This window comes from Xiphophorus hellerii, chromosome 4 (assembly GCF_003331165.1).
Source record: "Xiphophorus hellerii strain 12219 chromosome 4, Xiphophorus_hellerii-4.1, whole genome shotgun sequence".
Lineage (NCBI taxonomy): Eukaryota > Metazoa > Chordata > Actinopteri > Cyprinodontiformes > Poeciliidae > Xiphophorus > Xiphophorus hellerii.
This window is the reverse complement of record NC_045675.1, coordinates 24,100,793-24,124,139: the sequence shown is the minus strand read 5'-3', so window position 1 is coordinate 24,124,139 and position 23,347 is coordinate 24,100,793. Positions and strand designations below refer to the sequence as shown.

Below are 23,347 nucleotides of genomic sequence, written 5' to 3'. Positions count from 1 at the left end.
ATGACATCAGATGAGAGAAAGTTATTAAAGTAAAGCAGCCATAAAACTGATATAATTTATGTTTCTCTTTGCTTATGTGGCTAATTGCTGCTCTAATAGCGTTTGTTATTGACAGTTCAGTGGAAGATCTACAAACATGACGCAGATTGTGGGTGACGCACGAAATGGGCGTCTTTTTGTTGTTTGCTTTTTTTTCTGGTCAAACGCTGCAAAAAATGTTTCTCGTAAGTAATTGGATTTAGATGGGGGCTGTTGTAAAACGGAAAGACAATTTAATTGCAAACAGTTACCTGCGGCATAGCAACCTGGTATAGATCCATTATAATTGTGGTATTCCTAATTTCAACAGGTTTTAAAAGCAAGAAATGCGTTTGATGGTGCAAATTAGTAAACTGAAATTCTAGGCATGATTTGCGGGGGTTTTTTTCTTCTTTTTTCTGAATCTTTAGTGTTTCTAATGCATCGCGTTTTAGCTCTAAATCTGAAAATAGGTTAACAAATACTATTCATAATGCAGCCAGAAGAGAGAGGGAGTGAAACTTGCGCACTTCTTGCAGTGTTCATCCCCTCCTTCTCCTTTGTCTCCCCCCGTCTCCTCCCCCTCCTCTCTGATGAGGGGGCAGGTCTTGTTGTAGTGGGCTGTATTACTGCCTTGGCAGGTGATGCTGCAGCTCACACGGGGCTGGAACAGCCTCCTTGCTTATCTGCTTTTAATTAGACAGGTGACCTGCTTTCAGCACCACCGTGCGTCAACAGCTCCAGGCAGCGCACATCTTTTTTTATTCCCAGCCTTTACCCGCACGGTGCGTCTAGCAGTCAGAGCTGCTTCGTCCCCATCAAGACGCAGCCTTTCCGCGGCAGTTTCAGCACCGGGTTCTGGAGCTGTCCAAGCATTCAGCACTTCTTTTTTTTTTTTTTTTTGTTCCTCAGGAAAAGAGATCCCCCACCAGACTCACTCACTCACGCTGATAGGAACTGGTTTTCTGCGCGCTCCGGAGTAGATCATTCCAAGGATGGCGTCAAAACGCGTTGGCCTTTTCGTGCTTCTCCAGCTTCTTGTTCTGAATGTAGTGAGCCAGACATCTGCCTTCCCCACACCTACAGCCTCAGCGGATGGTGAGTTCGCGGGAACTGGGGCACCATTTGATAGCCAGAAATGTGCGCAGTCGCTTTTAAGATTTGCTTAAAACTTCCCAAAAGTACCACGAAACGCTAAATGGAGCGTATAAAGAAGCATACATTTTTAAAAAATGCTGTAAATTGTGTTTGGTCTGCTGGTTTATTTCCCTTTTCTGTTTCGTACGTATAGTCTAAATTCAAATTAAATATACTTGTCGTGTAACCCTAAGAGTTGAGCTCCGTGCAACTCGGTAGCGGCTGGTGGTGTTTTTAATGCACCCTGTCGCTTTAGGCCGCTTGTGGTCTATTTTCGCCACAGTTTAATCTTTTGTTTGATAATCCGATTAAGCTCTGCCTCTGGTGGAGAGTTAGGAGGGCAGAAACCCAGCAGATCACGTCAACCTGAAAGGTCATTTTTCAATGAAGCGACTTTAAATTATATCTCCAGTGAATTAAAGTTCGTAATTAAATCATCTGTACGGTTAATATATTCTGCTTTCGGCCACCAGTTTGAACGCTTACAGCTGTGATTTCGTTGCAGATAAAACTGTGTACAACAGACAGCTGACAGAAGAGAGACCTTTACAGGAACAGGTTGGTGACGTCCCTTTTGTCAGCTCATTTTCTTCTTTTAATATCCGACCAAATGGGTTTTATGGTCACTTTTCAAACAACCTGGGGATTTTCTTTTCTGTATCCCTACAAACATTAACTATCAAGCCTCGTATCCCGAGTGACAATCAATTGTTTGTCCTTGCCCAGATTGCAGAGGCAGACAGCGTGAAGGCTGCGGTGCAGTCAGCAGGTAAGAGGACACCTCGTTGCCAATCAATTGATGACTCTGTTTCCGCCTGCTGTGCAGATTCAGGTTGCAGCAGCCTTTCCAGTAATGGAGCCGTCATCTGCGCCCTTATTCACTGTTGTTTGCTTCTCCTTCCTGACAGAGAGCAAACAACCCGCGACCTCCAAGGATGCGGAGTCAGAGCAAGGCGACGACTTCACCATGCTCAAGTCTCTGGCCGACGGCCAGAAATCGAAAGAGGCCCCGGAAGGGCCGGTGAAGGAGGGGGATCGTCAGTACGTCCCCGACGAGTCCGATTCGACGAAGAGCAGACGTCTGGCTGACGACTACGACTCCACCAAGAACGGGATGGACTACGGCAAGTACCAGGGTATCCGCAGGCTCGACATGCACTTCACACCGATTCTTCTGTTCCTTTCATCCATCAAAACGCAGAAAGGAGCGCTTCCCCATTAAAACGATGCTGCACTTTGTCTCCACAAGTCACTGACACAAGTCTCCAGTCTGCGTCTTTTGTCTTGTTTTTTTTTTCTTCTCCGCCATCAAGGACAGACCCATAACGCGGGCTGCTGCCTCTATCCGTGTGCTGGCAGGCCACCAGGCAGACATTTTAAGAAAGAGTAGGAGACACGTGGGGTATAATGGAGTTGAGCCGCAACGGAAAGAAAGGAGTCAGAGACAGGACACGTGAAACAAATGATCCTCTTCCTCCTCCTCCTCCTCGACTCCGATGTGGTGAAAGCTGATGCTCTGTCTTCCACGACTCTGCAGAATGCGTTCATCGCTCATGTAGAAAAAATACAACATCTTTATAACGCCTGTGTGTTTTTAAGCATGTTTCGACATATGAGTATTTAATATAAATTGTGACAACACAGGTAACTTGTAGTGAGTATAAATGATGAGGAAAATATGTTAGTTTGTTTCTTTAATGAATTAGGATAGAACCCCCAGACATTTAGTCCTTCTTAAAATGTCTAAAATCACATACCGGTGCATCACATCCTATGTTTACGATGGGAACATTTTTAATGAGAATTCTCTTACTTTTTTTTTTATTTCATACATTTTGTTTTGAGATGCCTTTACAATCAGAATTGGTTTTCCATCTCTCTAAGTTGAGATGAAAAATGTTTCTCCTTAGAGTCTAAATGCATTTTTGTATAGCTTCTGTTATATGTTTAGCTATTTTTTTGCTTAACGAGTCAACCAATTTTAATTTCTGTTGCTTAAGTTCAAACAAATTACTTTCTGATTAGGCATCAATCAACATGTAAATATTCCCTAATAAAATAAGTTATATTTATGGCATTCAAATGTTTTCCACATCACTTTACATTTACACTCACGTTAGGTCTGCCCGTCATGTTATCTAAGAGCACCCTCAACACCTATCATCATTTCAAGGGGGCCCACATTTACTGCAGTCTGACCTTTGACGCCCTCTTAGAGGTCAGGTGACTGAAAGTCAAACCATGGAGCAGCATCACTTCCTCTGCTCCTGCCTTCGATCCAACAGAGGCACAAACCTTTTTTCTTCTCCCCCGCTTCCAGGTTACACTGTATACGCTTACATGTGGCAAACTCAGCAGTCAAGATCTTTTCAAAGTGAGCCAAAAATAGATGGAAGGAAACGTCTCACTTATGATTTAACCTGCACACACGGACAAAAATAATCTGGCACTGCTCCTCGTTTTCATTCGGTTTTGGATGGCGGGACGCAGCCGGCGCCGTTATGCAAGTGTCAGACTGTCGTAGTTGCACATTTGTCGCTCGGGATTGCCGTGACACGCCGAATATGAGACACACTTTTTTTTTATGTGTAAAGAAAATAATTCTGCTCTGCGGGGCTGAAAGGAATGACATCGACGGTCTCTCTTCACAGATGACCCAGAAAGCTTCCGGCAGGTTGACGGCACCCCGCTGTCTGCTGAGGATATCGTCCAGAAGATTGCCAACAAAATATACGAGGAGGACGACAGAGGGGTGTTCGACAGGATCGTCTCCAAGCTGCTCAAACTGGGGCTGGTAAGCGCCGAGCTCAACCTCGCCCTCTGAAACTCGTATTGAGTTGAGCCCAGCGGGTCGCTTGACATTTTCCCCCGCGGGTGGGGGGCTCGCTCCACCTCCCTCTGCACAGCCTCTACTGTCACTATAGCAGATGAAGATATGTGTAAATTGCATTTATTGTTCCACAAGTTCAGCTGTGAATTAGTTTTTTGTCACTCGATGGACAGCTTGTCTTTGCCTTCTCTGTTGAAATGAGGTCACCGATCAATAATTTGGACTCTATCATCACAAACTTGCTGTTGTCTGTTTTGTTTTTTCTTCTTCTCTGTAGATCACTGAAAACCAGGCGGATACTCTGGAATACCAGGTGGCCGAGGCGCTCCAGGATCTCATCACCAAAAATGCAAAGAATAATGAAGTCGAGGACATGGACCAGGAGTCTAGGGGAGAGCAGGACGACCTGGGTCCAGACACGGTATGGCACGAGACAAAAAAGTCATAGTCATGGTAACAGCTGCTAGGATCTAAAACCTGCCGGGTTTTTTTTTTCTCTCAGGACGCATGGGAGACACCCAGGCGGCGTTACGATGAAGAAGACGATGACGAAGTAGCCAACAATGACGATGAGATTGCGGACGAGGTGGACAGGGATGTGGAAGAAGACGTGGACAACAGCTGGGACAAAGAGAAAGAGGAGGGCAACGAGGTGAACCCTGAAGATGGGCTCCAGGACCTGCAGTACTTCCCAAACTTCTACCGCCTGCTCAAAAGCCTTGATTCAGGTGAAAACTCAAATCCTCCTCACAGAAGATTATTTCATTTTAGTCATTAGAGGGTGAGTCAGGGCTTTTTTTCCCCACATTTGTTTCAACACAGAAAAGGAAGTGTGGATGATAAGACCACTCAACCACACACACACACACCCAGGCACTCCAGTGAGCTCATTATCGACACTCCAGTTACGAAGAATTCAGCGGTCCAACATTTTAGAACCATTTTCATCCATCCATACGTCCGTCCTCATTTTCTTCCTGCTCTCTGCTTTGGTTCTCCAGAGCAAGACGCTCAGGAAAGAGAAACCCTGATCACCATCATGAAGACGCTGATCGATTTTGTGAAGATGATGGTGAAGTATGGCACCATCACTCCAGAGGAGGGAGTTTCATATCTCGGTAAGATGTTAAAACAATAATTTGGAGGTTTAAAATGTAAGGTACTTTATCAGGTTGTTGAATCATTATTCCACATAAATGCTTTTAGGCTTTGATTGAACAAGTTTTATTGCGCATGTGGTCGATGTGGAGCTCAATTCTCTTGGGGCGTTACAGTTTATCTTAGTTAAAACCATCAATCCATCCTGTTTTTCATAAATATGATGCTTTGTGTTTTTGTGGCCGTTAAACCCAGGGCGGCATACCATGAGGGGCAACATGAGTGCTCCAAAAACAACAAGGCAATTTACCTGTTAGTTATGTCCCAAATTTGTTTTCTATTGTCCATTTGCACATCATGAAGCTTTACCTTTACCTAATTTGAACCTTGCTGCTAGATTTTATTTTGTTATCTCTAGTTGACAATTTAAAGAATTTAAACCTAATCTTTATTGTTCCACACTGAACACATTTCATTCTAAACACAATTTCAGATTCATAAAACCTTTTTTCTGTTTGTGAAAACTCATAAAACATGTTCATTATAAATTTATTTGGATTCAGACCACCTTTAGATCGAGACAATCACTCATATATAGTGGTCGCTCCTTCCAGTCATGTTATCTCATAGATCCAGCTACAGTTTTAATACTTTACTGGAACGGCATATAAGCGAGGATTATCCTATTACTGTTTGGTTACTGTTCTGTTTTCTTTGTAAGAGGATATGTTCAGCCTTTCAGCGACTTTATGTTGACAATAATATCTAAGTGATTTATTGCCAGACATCTTTTGTTAGGCGATAACAAACTACGGCTGAATTTCTCCATCTTATAAAAACATCTTGTAGTCTATTCCAAATTTAAATAAAAAACTGAGGAAAAAATACAATATTTTCACCTCTTTTACAGTGTTTTGCACTTCTTGATTGGCAGGTTATTTTAAAATTGACTCAAACATTTGGGGTTGTGTGAAAAATCTCTCTACATACAAAAGGTATATGTGTGGAATGCTGTGAAATGATGTGGCAACTTTGTTGCTCAAGCGTTTTTGACATGGGGCCTTCAGCATGACGAAGGATTTCAGATTTAAACTTTAATCCATCCAGTGTGCATCCATTTTATCCATGTTTTGTTGTTGTTGTTGTTTTTTGTTTTTTTTCTGTGTGCTGTTGGTCTAAAGCAGTCGAGCGTAAAGTCAGTGAAGGCAGATAATAAATGTCCAGGGGCTTCCAGTATGACCAGACTGGTTACGTTATGGGCATCAGTAGCCAGTGGAAAGGTCAGCCACCTTTCACAGACAGCCCAGGCGTCATCTCTATGTCCGCCTTGGGAAATCCCAAACCCATCCGGTCCTCTCTCTGTGACATAATCCTTCCCTCAGTTCAAATCAGCATCCAGTTGAAAAGAGAAAATGAAACTTAAAATTAGCTAAAAGAAAGAAAGAAAAAGAGAGCGAGAGAGAGAGAAGTTTTGATTAAATGATTAGTTCTTTTAATCCCTTAAATTATATTAATTTCATCTCAATATTTAGGAGAGAAAAAAAAGAGGTTCAATATACATGTCGAATTTCTTATTAATTTTTTATTTAATTGATTTTAATTGAATTTATTTAATTTTTTCATTTTGTTTTTTAATTCTATCCATAAATACAATGTGATATCTAATAGTTCATATTGGTTTTTTCTCTTTTTTTATTTAAAACGTAAATAATTTGGCCGCCATGTTTCCTTTTCACTTCTGCTGTTGACATGAATGAGATGAAAACAAATTTAGCTCCCAAGTTTGTCGCCCACTAAGGCTGACCCGCTGCGTTTAGCCTTTAGACGGATTATTCAATTCTCCTTCAGATGACCGTTCCCAACAGATGGCCTTTACTGTCTCAAACTGCTGCTGCGCTAGCCGTTACAGAACATAATCCACCATTAGAAAAGATGCAAGTCTCCGTGGCAACCGGGCCCCAGCATCCTCCTAGTCCAGGTTATTATAAAGCAAGACACAGAAATGGATTTCCTCCGTCTCCTAGCGACATGCACACGCCCTTCCTCCTCTCTCTCTCTCTCCTTCCCACCCCTGAACTGGCTGTGATGTTCCAGTGAGTCACAGCAGGTTCACCACTGAGTACTCAGAGCTGCCAATCATCTCTAATCTGGCAGCGGGTGATGCTGCTTGCTTCAAGATGCAGCCAGAGAGTGAGCGAGATGCAGAGGCAGGAAGCAAGGGAAGGGAAAAAAAGAGTGGGTTTTTCTGTGTTTGTGTGTGCCTCCAGGTGTGAGGAGGTGGACGGTATACATAGAAAGAGCAGAGGAAAGTGGGCTGATTAGATAGTAAGAAGAAGAAAACACAAGAGAGGAAATTGGAAAACATTTCAACGTCAACCCTTGTCATGCCCTCTGTTTGATCTGTAAAATAAAAAGACGCACGCAAAATTCCTCACAGTTGTGGACCCTATCAGAAAAACAAAACTATACCTCTGGTCTCATCTGCATTTTGTCCTCCAAGCATTTTACCACAAAAACATTTTCTTTATTCAGTATGCAGAATATTAATTAAAGCAGCTCAGGTGGTAACATTTGACAAACAGTTTATAACTAGCAGATATTTCCGCTCACGTCGAGAGGAAATCAATCAACACTGCAAAGGTTCTCGGAGCTATTTAAAGCAGAAAGTGCTTTAATCTGTCTGTTAACTATTTATGTAAAGCTTTTAAATGACGAATTAGAAGACTAATGGGAAATCAACACAGAGGATGACTTTAGCTGCATTTATCCCCAGAACATCTGCTTCCTTTATCTTTACGCGTAATGTTTCCCGCCTTCGTTAATCCAGAGAGGACCTGTTGTCCTGTTCAGCCATATGATCTGTGTTTGTCTCCTCGTTTCATAATCGCTCTGCAAATACATAATATCCCAACCCCCATTACACGTACAACACAACCTGAGGATTACTTGATGAATTCATGCAGAAATGTAAACATTTCTAAAACAAACAGCAGCATTTGGTGATGTTAAACAGGTCCAGCACACATACAGATAATTAAACCACACATAAATTATTCCTATAAAGGCTTTTTCTTTTTTTTTTCAGTTTTTTTTACTCTGGTTGAGATTGCTAATTAAGCCACTGGAAATGAGAATGGGGGAGGAAAAAAAAAAACCCACAATGTTATGTTTATGACTGTCGTCATGCTCCTGAGCCTCATATTCGTTAATGAGAGCGAGGCTTTTTCTCATGATAATAACCCTCTGAGTCACACAGGAACAGCGTGAGACACTGAAACTGTCAAAAGGCGTCCATTCATCGTCCGCAGAGAGAACTGACCGACCGCACTCGACCGATGAGATCTGAAAGTAAATGTTTGTTCTCTTCTGTCCACCTGCAGAGAACCTGGACGCTATGATCGCCATGCAGACAAAGAACAAGCTCGGAAAGTCCCTCGTGGTCCCGGACATTTCGGGTCTTACGGGTAACGTTTTCCTCTTGAATGTGTCAAACATTCTTCAAAGTGATATCTTTTAGGTTTTCAAAAAAGTTTTCAGTTTTTGTTGCTGAAAACTAACAGAATTCAAAAAAGGTGCATAAAAAGACCTTTATAACTTTATCCTAAAAACTTATAGTTAAGTAAATTGGCCCAAGCTGGATAAATATGTATATAAAATTGCAGTTGTTAAGAAAAAACGGTCAATTGTTCTTTTCTTTGGTCAGAAAAGAATTGTATAGAAATAATCTACATAGTTAGATCATTTCTTTGGCTAAACACTTTCAAAATGGCTCAAAAGGCTCATAAATAACCTGCAATAAAATAAAGTTGTTTTACATCTTACCTGTATTTTATACTTTGCCTTCCACATCTAGTTACACCTTCGATCAAAATGTTAACAACCTTAGAATAGATTATTTTATTGCATAATATCAATCTGAAAGTTTTTGAATAATCCAATCTCTAAGTATATTTGCTCAAGGACTTGAGCACAGGCCCTTGAAATAATAAGAAAATAGCTAAGCAATTAAACCTACATTTATGCAACAATTAAAAACTTTAAATGAACTGGAATAAATCAGGCTGTACAATAAGGCCAGGTAATTTTGCCAACACAGACAATGACGAGGATAGCAAGAGAAGTTTAAAAAATGCACTAAGTTCATTTTTTTCCCATTAGATAATTATTCCACTGCAATAAGATTACTTTAACTCAACTTTATGTTGGTATCAAAAATGTAAGAGAAGAGTGAATCCAAGAACATAAAGGAAACGCTGTAGGGGTGGGGAGAGGTCATTTGAAAGGCTATTTAAGGACGGAAGCAGCTAGCTCCTTGCAAATCAGATAAAATTAAGATAAAATGTCAATTCACTGAACAACCACCAAGTGTTTCTGCCAAGAATTTTAACCATTTTTGTGTTTTTATTCTGCTGTAGGGAAAAACTTTGATGAAGATGACAACACCAAATCCGAGACTGCCAAGATGCAGAAGGAGTACGAGAACCTGAAGGACTCGACCAAAGAGGAGCAGACGTCAACCGATACCAGTCAGTCCACATAGAAACCCTGACGACCACCAGACACACGCGTAGCATTTTGTTCTACGTAGCCAGCTAAAACTCTTTGACAGTTTCAACATTTTTTTTTCATTTCACGAATGACAATGTCCGGCCACATAATTCGCATGACTCATTCTTTGTGTTTTTGTTATTGTTCTTTTTTTTTTTTTTTGCTCAAATTACAATTTTATTGGTTTTTTTTTTGTTTTGTACCTCCTCATCTCTCAAATAAATATACAATTTTCCAACAACAACAACAAAAAAAACCCCACAACAAATCCTCACCACTTCACTTCAATTAAGTAAATGATCATACTCAGTCTACCACAAAATTGGTTTCATTGCAGTGAAAACCAGTTCAGACATTTTGTTTTTCACAGCGGAGCTCCTGGGAAATAAACAGTTCAGGCCAATCATAATTAAGCCCCTGCTCGTCTCTGAACTAGGCCAGTCCAATAACAGTCACCGGAAAAGCTTGTCACAGCCTCGTTTAGTGTGTGTCCTGGCAGACTGCACGTCAATATAATCCACATTTCCACCCAGACAGAAACAGATAAAGAACAAAATAAAACGCAGACTAGGGTTGTCAGGTTCATCAATTACTAAATAGAAAACTGATTGGCTGGTTTTAAAGTCTGCAGTGACTTGGCCTATTTAAGTTTTATCAAAAAAAAGAGAAAACGTCTATATTAATGATTTGATCTGTGCCTAAATTAAGAATATAACTCTGTATATATTATATTCAACTGATGAGGCTTGCTTTTGATACCGTCCTTGCAGCCGTGTTTTCTGTGCAACTGGGGAGAAAAAAAAAGAAAGCATGAGGGTTACATTTTTAATATTATGAATAATTTATAAATCTACTATTTGACTGTTTTACTAGCTGGTAAAATTAAGATCCTTCCCAGTTTGACAGTCTTGGCAAACAAGAAAATGTCTTTCAGGAATAATAGTGCTTCAGTGAGGGAAATATCTCACCTTTGTTCTCCGATTCTTTGAAACCCCAGATCAGCCGGGCAAATCGGAGAGCTATCTGGAGGCCATCAGGAAGAACATCGAGTGGCTGAAGAAGCACAACAAAGAAGAAGGCAAAAATGGTGAGGGATTTTTTCCATTACAGGAAAGTTGATGATGCAATCTTAGTCCTGATTCCTTCATCTTGCTGAATATGGTTGGAGGTCACATGAGTTTGCTGATGTAACATGCAGAAAAAGGTCCTTATTTCCAAATCATCGCTTCTTCATTTTTCATAAACTGCCACATCTGGGGCGTAGGAAAATCGGCGACCCTTATTATCCCCTATTTGCATTTTAAAGGAGCGTGGCATTTTAAAATAAATGCTTCGCTCCAGATCTCATCAATATGGATCATCCCTAATCATGCTATCCTAATTGCTCCAGAAACAGCTGCTTGCTCGCGGACAAAACACTTGAATCTGCTTCACTAAAACACCAAAGATACAGTAGCTGAAAGGAAGGGTGTTGTTCTCTGATGCTGCTTACTGTCAGCCTTGGCCTGCAGAGCAGTAAAAACTCTTGGAGCGTCTACGGTGAGGCCGGATACAGTCGGACTTCGCCATGTTGCAAAATCAATGCCCTGCGCTGCTTAATTAGGCAGAGGGGGATGAATCGCTAATGAGTTCTCACCATTCAGATCTATGCGCGGCAGATGATCTCAGCGTGATATCCCAGACAAGAAAACAAAAGTTCAGGGTCCGTGAGATTTATCCGTACAGTATGTTTCCTTTGTGCCGATCTGATCCGAGCTCAACAACAAGGATAAGAAGGTGAAGACAGAGGGATTACGGATTAGAACCAAGTTTGACCCAGATTCTGGCTTCCCTACTAAACACAGGAGAAATAAAAATGACAACAACAAGAAAAAGCAGACGGACTCTGAAAGTGTGGTGCTGAGGAGGAGAGGGGACATGGGAGGCCAGATCAGCAGGGATGTTTTGTTGGGAGCTCATCTTTAACCTTGCCCTAGATAGGACACTTCATTAGCATTCAGGAGTGTGCAACGGTTATCCGGGACAACTGGGGGCTCCCCGCCTTCTTGCCAGCGAACCGAGACATACAGATAATGGTGTAAGAAGAGGCACACACTGACAAAATGTGTCCAATCACCCAGTTTTCCCATGATCAGGCTCCATTTAGGACTAAAATAAAGCAGCATGAGGGTGTCCATTTGTAGCTCATTCTGCAGCACACTGAACTCCTCTTTGAAGCCCTCGTCCTTGTTCTTTTTTTAGGAGCGAACAAAGCCTTCGCGGCTGAAAACAGTGTCATAGAAACAGAGTGGGATCCGAGCCATTCGTTGTGTTTACTCTACCAGAAGCCTCCATTAGGACGATCTCAGCACTCACACATTTGTGTGTGTTAATGAGTTCATATAAGTTCATCCGCACGCGGGTGCGTACGCCTACACTCTGTAAAGATTAGCCAGAGGAGCAGATGGACACACACGGAAACATCCTGGCTTTTGCCACTTGGCTTTTTACGGCCCTGGTGACGCCGACTGACGCCGCGTCTAGTCGCGTTCTTTTGATGTTTTCCCACAAGCCTCGGCCCACAAGTGACTCTAACCCTAAAGCGCCGCAACGATCCGCCCCACTGCAAATGCTGGGAGGTCGCAAAGTGACCTTTTAGTCATTTTCTATTCGTCCGCTACTAGTTTAGTTGGAGTCTATGGACCTACATTGGGGCCATAAAGTTTGTTCAAAAGAAAAACTATTTCAAACTGAAAAAAAAAAGTATTTGAAATGGAAAAATTAACTCAAAATAAGATTCGAAACTGAAAAAAAATATATTTTGAAGTTGAAAAGAAAAGGATGGGAAACTGATTTTTTTTCCCCTCACTGTGATTATTTCATCTGAAACAAACTGAAAACAAATCACACGTTAGTAGGGTTTAATGCATTTTTTAAAAAATATGTTGCGGCACGTGATTAAGATGTGCAAAAATACTTCAAATGTACTTTTTTATTGCAGTGAAATAATCTCACACTGAGAAATATAATCTCCACATCTAGCTAGAAAAAATTCTGGCACCCGTATTGTTAAAGTTTTTCCACATTACCAATAATGTATAATAGGGTTCCAGTCTTTTATAATGTTTTGTACTTTTGGAGCAGAAAAGGGAACTTTGAACATTTCTTTGACATAATCCCTCCACATCATCCAGAATCTAATAGGTTTTCTATATAATTCAGGTCTGCAGACTGAAGAAGGTTGATTTTTCATCTGGAGAATCATTTCTGCGCTGAGTTGGCCGCATGCTTTGGTGGATATCTTGTAGAAACAACCAATGAAACCCAATTTGTAAGGTTTCACTTTAATATTTTCAGATATTTCAGAGTTTGTGCCTCCAGCAAGAATTCCCAGGGCATATTGAAGTCCACAACATCACAGATTTTCTGCCATACTTAACAGTGGGCATAAGGTGCTTTTATTTGCATTCATCTTTGTTTCACACCAAACCCACCTGCAGTGTCATTTATCAGAAAGTTCAACCTTTGGCCACATTTTGCGTGCAGGAACCTTTTCCGTGCTCTGTTTCCACGATATTTACAAGAGTTAAATTATGTTACCTGAGCAACGACTGTTCAAATACGCCATTAAACTGCAACTACAGTACAAAGCCTACGTCATAGTTGTAGCTGCAATAATGGAAACGCGACTGCATTTGCTGTAGACACTTTGAGACACCAAATCAATTTAGAGTTGATGTTGGATGCTGTGTGTGTGTGTGCAGTTCATAATGCTTCATATTATGGATTTTCTCCCAGCACTGAATAGATGTAAGGAAATTAAATGTAATTTTTTTCCTCAATAATCATATTTTAGCATGAATGCGAATAAAATGATCTATAACAGTATTTACATTTCAGAAGCATAACTTGGCGATCATCTTGCAGCATGACTTTCTCATTAGATGGCTGCAAATCTGGCATCAGACAAACACCCTTTGACCCTAATCCTCCTTGGACCTTGTTTGGGTGTGGCATCTCACGGGTTCCCCTAACCACAGCATCCTTAATGAACCTGCTGTGAACGTCAGATTATAAGCCGCCCTCATGTGCTACTTCTCGTCCCTCCAGATTATGACCTGTCCAAGCTGAAGGATTTCATGGACCAGCAAGTCGACTCGTACATCGAGAAAGGAATCATCGCCAAAGACGAAGGAGACACCATAAAAAGGATCTACAGCAGCCTGTGACAAGATAATCCGTCCAAAGTCCGTCACTAAGATCTCCTACAAGAACACAGATTCTCTCAAATTATTTTAAATTGTATGATAAATTACCTACAGTATAATCGAAACCCAATTTCCCAGATGTTCCAAAAATGAACCAAAATTTAAATTTAGTCTCAACTAAATTGAAATGTTCACCCGAAAACAGAAGACAGCTAGCTAAAATCCTTTCATAAGGAACCTGAATACTTTGTCACATCACACAGTGAAGTCTGCGAATGTAATTGCTAGAACCGCATTGCAACAATAAATCCACAGATATCAAATTATACTAATGTGTAAACCTGTCTTAGTCAGCCATACTTATCTTATTTTCCAGCGCATATGTGAGATTTTATGTATTCTTGCTTTTTATTTTACCATAATTACGTTTGTGACGTTATGATGTCTGTGCGCCTTGTTGCTACCTTTTCTTTTTCCTGTTCTGCTGTAATCCACCTGGGGCCCGCTAGGGGGCGGTGTCGCAGTCAGTAATTCTCTCTGTATGTCTCTACTATGTGTTTTACGTCTCCATCAATGTAGAGGCAGATGATAGAAGTATTTTTAAATGTAAATATTTGTGGATTTTTTTCCTAAAGTTGTAAAAGCAAATAAAACATTGCCTTTTCTTTATATGTGGTCTGCATTGTGCTTGACTACAAAACACCTGATGAAAGAAAAATATATAAAATGTTGTTTTTTTTATTGAGCCTTCAATAGAATCCTTTAAAGTTTATAGAATAGCTCATTATTATAAACATCGCATTTTTGTATCATAAGTTATGACATAAAAACTTTATGTCTTACAAAAGCTAAACAGCCTTTAGAACTATTACTGTCTATGTTACCGTTTTGTTTTTATTATTTTCTTGAACCACATTTCAAAATTTTCATTAGTTTATTTTCAGTAAATTTTTTTCTTATCACTTTTGTCAGTTTCAAGTTAATTCAGTGACCATGGTTGGTTTTTTGGCCATAAACAGAGAAGTACCAACATTTTTTGACTGCATGTGTAGGTCCATCTCTGGGTGGCTTGAAAAAAACATAAGAACGTTTTGGAGTGGCCTAGTCAAAGTCAAAACTTACATCCAATTGAGATGTTGTGGCGCAACCTTAAAAAGCACATTAATGCTTGAAAGTCGAGTGTTGTACTCACAGGAAATCATGGGAAAAGGCTACGGCTTACCAGCTTAAACGTAAATTACAAAGTTTGCTGAAAGACAGATTTCCCCTGAAAATATTATACTATTATAATATTATTGTTTTGAGACCATTTTTACCAACATAATAATGGCATAATAATGCAAGTTCGCTCTCTCAAACACTAATAAACTTTAATTTTGTGCAGAAAACGCTACACTGGAAGACATTTTAAATTATCCAACCAAAAACAATAAGAAGAAAGGAAGTAAAAAACCATCCACAATCAAAACCTTTAATGAAATGAATTAATATGTCTCTGTAAACAAAATTGCTCTTCAAAAAATATCAGAACGCAGTTTTGTCACGCAATTAATTAACTGGTTATTGCGACAGGCTTCAACGCAAACAACAAATATAATCTTTAATCTGTGGCTAAACAAATCGTCCGTTTCCCAACCTGTCTTGTTTAAATCCAAGTTTATTTGGAGGCCTAAACCAAACATAAAATCCATCCGCTCCTCCAGATAAAAACACACTTCACATGTCGTGGTATGGCTTAAATACATATTTATTTATTTCCGCAAATACAACCAAAGAAGTTTAAAAGCACAATAAAACAGCTGTTACAGACATGTTGTCCACACACATAAATAATGCATTCACACTTCAAAAATAGAACTCTCTTTTTCCGACACAAACAAAGACTTTGATGAGGCAAATGTGTTCAAAGGCTTGAGTCCATCCATCACCTCACTTTAGCAGGATTTTGCTCACGCAGGGAGAAAACACTGATGAGAAAAGCTTTAGCTTTCCAATGATTGGTTTCTTCTGAGAACATTTTATTTTATTTTTTTTAAAAAACATCGGGGGCTTTTATGGTGCCTAATCTCAGCGCGTCATGTCTCCCTGTGAGGACGAATGCGGCTGGTGTGCTCTGTACAGCAGCTTCGCGTGAATACGCTCAGGAAGCAGATGAAACGGTAAAAAAGAAAAGAGGAAGAAGAAAGAAAAAGAAATAATAAAACAAATAATTACCGTCTAATAAATAAGAAGGCAAACATGACACTTGTTCAGCAAGATGAACTGAAACGGATGAGGTTGTGTTTATGGTCGCATGAACGGACTGCTTCCCTTAAAGCTCATGGTATGACGTTTTGGGGGCCGTGTCATCCTCCTCGTTGTTCCTGAAAACATACAGACAGACAACATGTTTACAGATATGATCAGAGGCTTAAGCACAACACGACAACGTGAACTCGTGTCTTTCTTTCTTTCTTTAGTTTTAAGTCAGTGCGAGTGTTTGAATAATAGGCAAACTACCATTTTATGAAAGAGCCATTTCAAAATGTGCATGTGTGCCATTTTATAGATGTAAATTTCCAGTGTCCCAATGAGAAGGACACAAATCTTTGCCTGGATTGAGTAAGGTGGAAGAAACTTTCAGTAAGGTTCATAGACCTTATGAAAGTATTCACACCCCCTGAATGTAATGACACAAACTTTAAACTATTTCTTTGTATGGATTTGTCTTCTGCCCTCTCCTTATTCTTAGATGTTCAAAAAATCTGTTGCAACCAGCTGCTTCAAGAGTCTGTCTGTGTCCGTACCCATTCCTCCGTAAATCGGAGAGTACGACCCCAACTGCAAACTTACCAAGACATGGTGGTGGACGCAAATCTCCACCAAATCATTTTACAGCATGACCTAGTTATTCACAATTACGGATTTTATTGAACAACAGCAAGATGAAAACGACAACTGAAAGAAAGCCTCAAAGCTGAAGCATGTAACTTTTATGAACAATGTTTTTTTTAATTTACATATTCGTTCAAACTGTCGCTATGCTGCGACAGTACAACATGAGACAGATAATCAAAGGAGAGGGTGAGAGCAGCACATACACAAGGGTGACTGACGGTGCAAAGACCCTCCTCCTGGTTCTGATTGGCTGTTTCTGACTGAGACCCATGCAGAAGGATGCAGAGGAGCTCATTTTTTCCACAGATTATCTGTCTCATACTATACAGTCACAACATGGAGACAGTTTTAACAAATACAAAAAAAGTCTTTAGAAAATTTGCATAACTTTAAGAAAACCCTTTAGCAGTTTGCCATCAGCCATGTTTGCTCACAGAAAACATGGAGAAGATTTTGCTCTTGATTCCCAGAGTTGACAGAAAGATTTTCCTTCAAATTCTGACACACGAACTACATTGTGTTGGTGGAACACATAAAACATATTAAAGTTTGTGTTTGTAATGTGACGAAGTCTGAAAAGTTCAAAGAGCATGAATACTTTTACAAGGGAGCTGATTCTTCATCACAATCTTTCCTCAGAAATCCGATGGCCACGGCCCAAAGAGTTGCGTGTCCGTTAAGATGATCCCTGCTAGAAACTGCAGTTCAGACTCTTATCTGAGCTTAGTGTGCGATTGCCAGAAGTTCCACTCGGCACGTAAGAAAAGTAAAATGTCATCAGAAAAAGGGAGGCTAACACATAAGGCACTGTGTGTTGCAGCAGCCAGACGCCGTGTTATGCAACTGTCAGGTACTTAGCAGGAGATTTAGCCTCGGCGTGTTCTCCTCGCCCCGCGTGTTGAGACAGAGGGCCGATCAGCCGCAGAGCTGCACTGCATGCTTTCGTTCATGTCAGCTTCATAGTGGACTGAGTCACGCTGCATACTTTATGTCCACTTCAGCCTCACTCAAAGTGGTTCAGTCGGTCTATTATCGTCAGAACGTAGCGCTTCCTCTAAAACAGCAGCGCTGTTTCGGGCCCCAGCGTTCAGGTTGTTCCACCAGGTTTTGCTGTCTAACGAGTAAATGAGCTTTTAGCCTCTGTGTGTTCAGGCAAACAGAGGCGTGCGTCATTGTTTCCACACCATCCTAGGGCAAACACAGGCGCACATTGCATCCCTGTTTAACTTTCCTCTTTTAGTAAAATAAACCATAAACCTCAGATTAACTCGGGGAGGAATAGCAGTGATTGCTGCTTCTTCCTTCATGACAGACTATTCTGCAAAATCAACTTTCTTTTAGACCTGATGGGAAGCTTTGGAAATACGAAAGCTGTAGTTTGGTAACCACTTACTTCATTATTTTTACTTTATGTTTCTGTGCTGCATTAACAGGAATTCCTGGCTCTCAGACACTGTGCCAAGCAGAAAAACTGTGTATTCTAATATTTATATAATAAAAAAAAACTTTTAATCTAATCATCTAATATTTACTTTTAAGAACATTTTACATGATGATTTCTTTCATTCACATATAGTGGATCTCAATATCTGCAGTTTTTTTTTTTTGGAACATGACTCCAAATTATTTGCAGAAAATCTACATAGTAGCTCATTTCTTTGTGTAGTATATCTAAAATATTTGAAACAAAAATTCAGGACAGGAAGCTGAAAAAATCTAGTGCATTGCCGCCATTTGCAAAGTAGCCAATCCAGAAGCGCCATTCATGTGTCTTGGTGCTGATTGGCTGAGATAAGGAAAACTTCTGTGGCAATGCCAAGATATTTTCCACTGTGCGTATTAATGTATAGTAAGTTACATTTGGTGTTTGAACTATTAAAAAAGGCAGCCATAAGCGTTTGTAGAGGGCGTGTGAAGCATTTGTGGATTTTAGCTTTTCGTGGGCCGCTGATAAAAGGTCTGCTCTGTAGAAACAGCACATTTTCTACTGAGCCAACAAGTTTCCCAAATAACAGTTCCATTTAGGCTCATCGGACCAGAACAAGGCTCCCACAGGGATCGTGCCAAAATAGGAGGGTTTCCACCAACACTGCAGTACTTGAACATTTGCCAGCCTTTATCACACCAAGAAGAACTGGTTTGTCTCAATTAGTGTTTCACGAAGCAATACTCAGTCAACGGTAACGCCTTGAACAAACGTTCTGATGTGAATTTGTCAGATTTGGACGGTTAGAGAGGGCGTGATTCGTGAAACGCTGTAAAACAGAACCTGAAGCTCTTGCAGCGAGGCCTGAAACTGCGACGACTCACATCAAAGAAGCTGCTGCATCGTGAGGGGAGGAGGGCGACTCACCTTACTTCCTCTTCCTTCAGTCTCTGTGCAGCCTGCTTTGACTGTTTGATTTGCAAGTCCAGTCTGTGCAAGAAGTCTTTGGCTGACAGCTCCTCGGGCTGAGGCTGAGGCTGGGGGGCGTTGGAGTTCTCGGGAGGCGGCGATGAGGGGGGCGAGGGTCCCTCGATGTCCTGCGTCATAACATGGGGTACGTGCGCGTCCTGGTTTGCCGTCTCCCCGTCCCCGTCAGGAGACTCCAGAGACAGTCCGTTAAAAATGGAGCGCTTCTCCGACACCACGGGGATGTTGAGGCTGTTCCTCAAGAAGATGCAGTCGTTGCTGAACAGCTTGTTGGCTCGTTTGATTTGCTCCATCTGCAAAATGAGAGTGAAATAAAAAAATAATAATAAAAATAAAAAAACACAATGTTTGGGTTCAGGTTTTTAGTAGTGATGCTTAAAACAGCATCTTAACCAACTGAATCAGGCAATATTTCCTTGATGATTGGGTAAGGAACTACAATATGAGTTATCCCCTGAATGCATCAAAACCAAACACCCATAACTTGTTTCTGAGTTAGAGACATTTGCTTTGTTGTATGCACAACTGGAATGAATTGTTGAATAAAACTAAATTTGCACAAATAAGAATAGGAGTTCCAACCTCTGGATCTTAAAATTTAATTGTCACTTAAAATGCAGATTTAAAGGGGAAAGAGGAAAAATGATCTGCCGTGTTTGTTCTGAATGTGAACATCTCTCTCTGTAGGTCAGCTATAAGAACTGGCACAAACACAGAAACTAAGTGTAAAATCGAGAACTAAGATTGTGTTCGCACCAAGTGAGGGGAAATTACAACCGTGGTAGAACTTCCTGTGGGAAATAGTGCTCAAAAATGCACCTAACCACAGTCGCCAACATGAGTGCAGAGGGGCTTCACGTAGGACTTTTCTGAGCTCTTACTGTTGTGCACTGATGACTTTAAATTGATGAATTTGGTGAATAGACACACTAGAAGAGCTCAGGCGAAATTATTTCAAAGTGATGCTGTGGCTGGTTGCTGCTTATGTGTCAGGCGGTCATAATTACCGTCATGTTTAGTTACAGTGATAAACATGAACGCAGCAGGGCAGCAGCCTTACCGTCACACCGTATTTGAGAGCAATCCCCTGCAGAGTATCGCTGTCTGTAACCCGATGCTCTATGTATTTCTCCCCCAGGGATGCAGTGACGCTGGCTGTGCTTCCGTACGAACGGATCTTGGTCCGGGCCAGGCTCTGGGACAGTTCGCTTTCGGACTCGGAACCCGACCTGGACCGCGGGAAGATGGGCTGGGCAAGTCGACCTCCTCCTCCATCCCGCATCGGCAGGACGGGAGAGAACTCCGCCATCTTCTCTCCTGAATAAATAAAGAGGGCAGATACCTCTGTTTGTCTTAAAGCCCCGGGTGTCTCTCTGCAGCCGAACTACAGCGAAGGTTTAGGCGGCAGGAAGAGCTCCATCCCGGGTCACTTTGGGCACGTCCACCCTGGGGAAAAGACGCATGTTTAGGGGGAGACAGCCTCACCGCTCCCCTCTCTCGCGTAGATCCGCTACGTTGCTCGTTGTACGTCCAGAGGGAACGTCGAACTTCCGGTTAGGCTTTCAAAATAGTTTTCAGATCATTATCAGAAAAATTACATTTACCCATAGTATTTCTAACAATGACATGACTTCTAATATATATATATATATATATATATATATATATATATATATATATATATATATATATATATATATATATACAGTACAGACCAAAAGTTTGGACACACCTTCTAATTCATTGGGTTTTCTTTATTTTCATGACTATTTATAAGGCAAGAAATCCCACTTATTAACCTGACAGGTCACACCTATGAAGTGAAAACCATTTCAGGTGACTACCTCTTGAAGCTCATCAAGAAAATGCAGAGTGTGTGCAAAGCAGTAATCACAGCAAAAGGTTGCTACTTTGAAGAAACTAGAATATAAGGGCTATTTTCAGTTGTTTTACACTTTTTTGTTTAGTGCATATTTCCACGTGTGTTATTCATAGTTTTGATGCCTTCAGTGTGAATCTACAATGTCAATAGTCATGAAAATAAAGGAAACTCATTGAATTAAAAGGTGTGTCCAAACTTTTGGTCTGTACTGTATATATAAGTCAACTTATCTTTAAGAGAAGGAAACATATTTTTTATGTTTTTAACTTTAAAAAAAATATTTTAAAACATTACAACATATTCAGTCACCATGTGATATAGCTAAAGCCAGTTTACTTTCAGACCATAAAAACACAAATTATGTTTCATTAAAAGAAACTGAATAGTTTCACGCTGTGTGGAAAGGTTTCGCAGGTCTTTGTGATCACTCCCCTCCTGTCTGGGAAATGTGACTCCTGTAATTTGGCCAGACACTGTGAAACTAAATGAGTTAACAGGCATGTGATAGAAACTATGTATTTTCTCCTCCCAACATGGCTAACAAAGGCTATAAATGATAAACAGGATTTGTCCAAGATGGAAAAACATCATAAAGACTCCTAAATGAGGAAGTGACTGTTTATGTACTGGTTTAAAATGTCCAGTATTCGCTGTAATCATGCTGACATCGACTAAACAAACCAAAAAATGTATGGATATTCACTGATGTATGTTGACAAGTTATTCAGAAATATGTTTGTTTCCACTATAGTAAATTGTAACTTTATCCAATAACAGACAAAATAGCAACACAAAGACAAAAACTGACCCTGGTGTGAGAAACTAGCGGCTTTGATTGATTTTATAGGAAGCATGTGTCCAGTATCTTGAACTTTCCTTGGGACATTACAACAATGACCAGAAAATATTAAGCATTACACTTAATTAATTCTGTTGTAAGATGGGGATTTTGATGTAAATTTGTGATCATATTCCAAATTGGTGGAGTACTTCAGTCTGATGTTTACATGGCGGTAAGGAAGCATTGCTTTGGCCTTATGTCTGATCAGAAAATGGTTCCTTTTTATTTGTTTGTTGTTTATTTGTTTTGTTGGATGATATCCAAATTGTGTGACCGGCTTTATTAAATCGCGGATGCCTCTGGTATCCAAGCGGAAACCAGTTAGTATGACTTTCAGTCTTCAGGATTATGAATCTGTAAACATTGTGTGTGAATGAGCGTTTGCGGTTGTGTGAAAAGGGGTCTGTTTGTCATACAGTTCATGAGACAGTTATCCCAGATACTGACCTAGTGTATGTAACATTTTGAATTCAATGAAAGTTATCTAAAAAGAAATTTAAAATCTTTTCTCCAAGTTTTCTGGCATTTAACAAATAGAAATAAGTTTGGTAATTCCAACTAAGCTAAAACAAGAGAAGTTTGCTCTGATTTGACTTCAGATAATGAGAGAAAAATGTATTTGTGTCTTTTCTTTCATTGTATATAAATATCTGGTTTCAGCTGTATGTTATAACCTCTTTGAATTGAAGCATATTAGAACGTGAATTTGATCAAAATTGGCTGCATTGTTTGATGTTATAGATTTATCTGCATTGATATTCACAGTTAATGGAAAGATTCACCATCTACTTCCAACCTCAATGTGAAATAAAACATAGTTTGTTTGTTTTTTAAATGGTTGTTAATCAGCAAGTTTTGTTTTTGTCAGGCAGCGTCTTCTGACCTGGATTTTAGGACTGCATGTCATCTGGATACTTTGACGATTTGATAGGTAATGCAATTTGGCAAACTACAAATAGGACAAAACTCCATTATGTGATTCCAATCTGGGATCCTGTGAAAAACAGAGGCCTTCTAATCATGTATTCATTACTGGATGGAAAGTGAGTGGAAATTTTCATCGCCACCTGCCACTGCCGTCTGTGCAGTCTTTATTGTTACTGGTTATTCAGACGGCCAAGTGGAGGAAAGCTCTCTGACGTTGCTCGGTTTGTTACGGAACTTTGTTCATTTATTAAAACACGCAAAGGGCTTTCCCATACTAATCACTGATGGGTGAAAAATGGGCTCTAAATGTGGCATCAGTAAGAGATAGCATGTTTTGCAAGAGAAACACAAAGGCTGCAAGTGACTCTTTGAGATGAGCAGGTGGATGTGCAGAGGTGAAACTTGATCCAGCGTGGAACAAATGTGGTGGAGCAATAAGTGGATTCATGATCTTTGAATGCTTTCTTGATTCAATCAGCATCTCTCCAGGACATACATGGAGCCGTGCTCATCTCACTGCATGACATTTTCAAATGGAAATCAGGTCATTAAACGTATGCAAGGGAACACAGACAGACCAGGAAGAGGG

At 40.4% G+C, this 23,347-nt stretch overlaps 2 protein-coding genes across 4 annotated transcripts; one reads left to right on the top strand and one right to left on the bottom strand.

Moving 5' to 3' along the window:
* The first annotated feature begins 634 nt into the window (after positions 1-634).
* scg3 (secretogranin III) lies at positions 635-14,487 on the top strand. Of its 3 annotated transcripts, XM_032561139.1 has the most exons (13): positions 635-803; positions 931-1,116; positions 1,661-1,713; positions 1,882-1,924; positions 2,064-2,291; positions 3,807-3,949; positions 4,263-4,406; positions 4,488-4,713; positions 4,987-5,103; positions 8,464-8,547; positions 9,499-9,609; positions 10,629-10,718; positions 13,721-14,487. In XM_032561139.1, the coding sequence occupies exons 2-13, from the start codon at positions 1,014-1,016 to the stop codon at positions 13,837-13,839; spliced, it is 1,461 nt and encodes a 486-aa protein (XP_032417030.1). In that variant the 5' UTR covers positions 635-803; positions 931-1,013; the 3' UTR covers positions 13,840-14,487. The 3 variants fall into 3 exon arrangements, with proteins under 3 accessions (XP_032417030.1, XP_032417029.1, XP_032417031.1); XM_032561138.1 differs by having other exon boundaries at positions 635-1,116; XM_032561140.1 differs by having other exon boundaries at positions 636-1,116; positions 2,064-2,279.
* A 1,060-nt stretch (positions 14,488-15,547) lies between these two features.
* lysmd2 (LysM, putative peptidoglycan-binding, domain containing 2) lies at positions 15,548-20,644 on the bottom strand. The gene is made up of 3 exons (XM_032561364.1): positions 20,169-20,644; positions 19,049-19,401; positions 15,548-16,181 (listed from the first exon to the last, which is right to left on the bottom strand). Exons 1-3 carry the CDS (start codon positions 20,415-20,417, stop codon positions 16,130-16,132), a joined length of 654 nt encoding a protein of 217 aa, XP_032417255.1. The 5' UTR covers positions 20,418-20,644; the 3' UTR covers positions 15,548-16,129.
* Between the last annotated feature and the right edge of the window lie 2,703 nt (positions 20,645-23,347).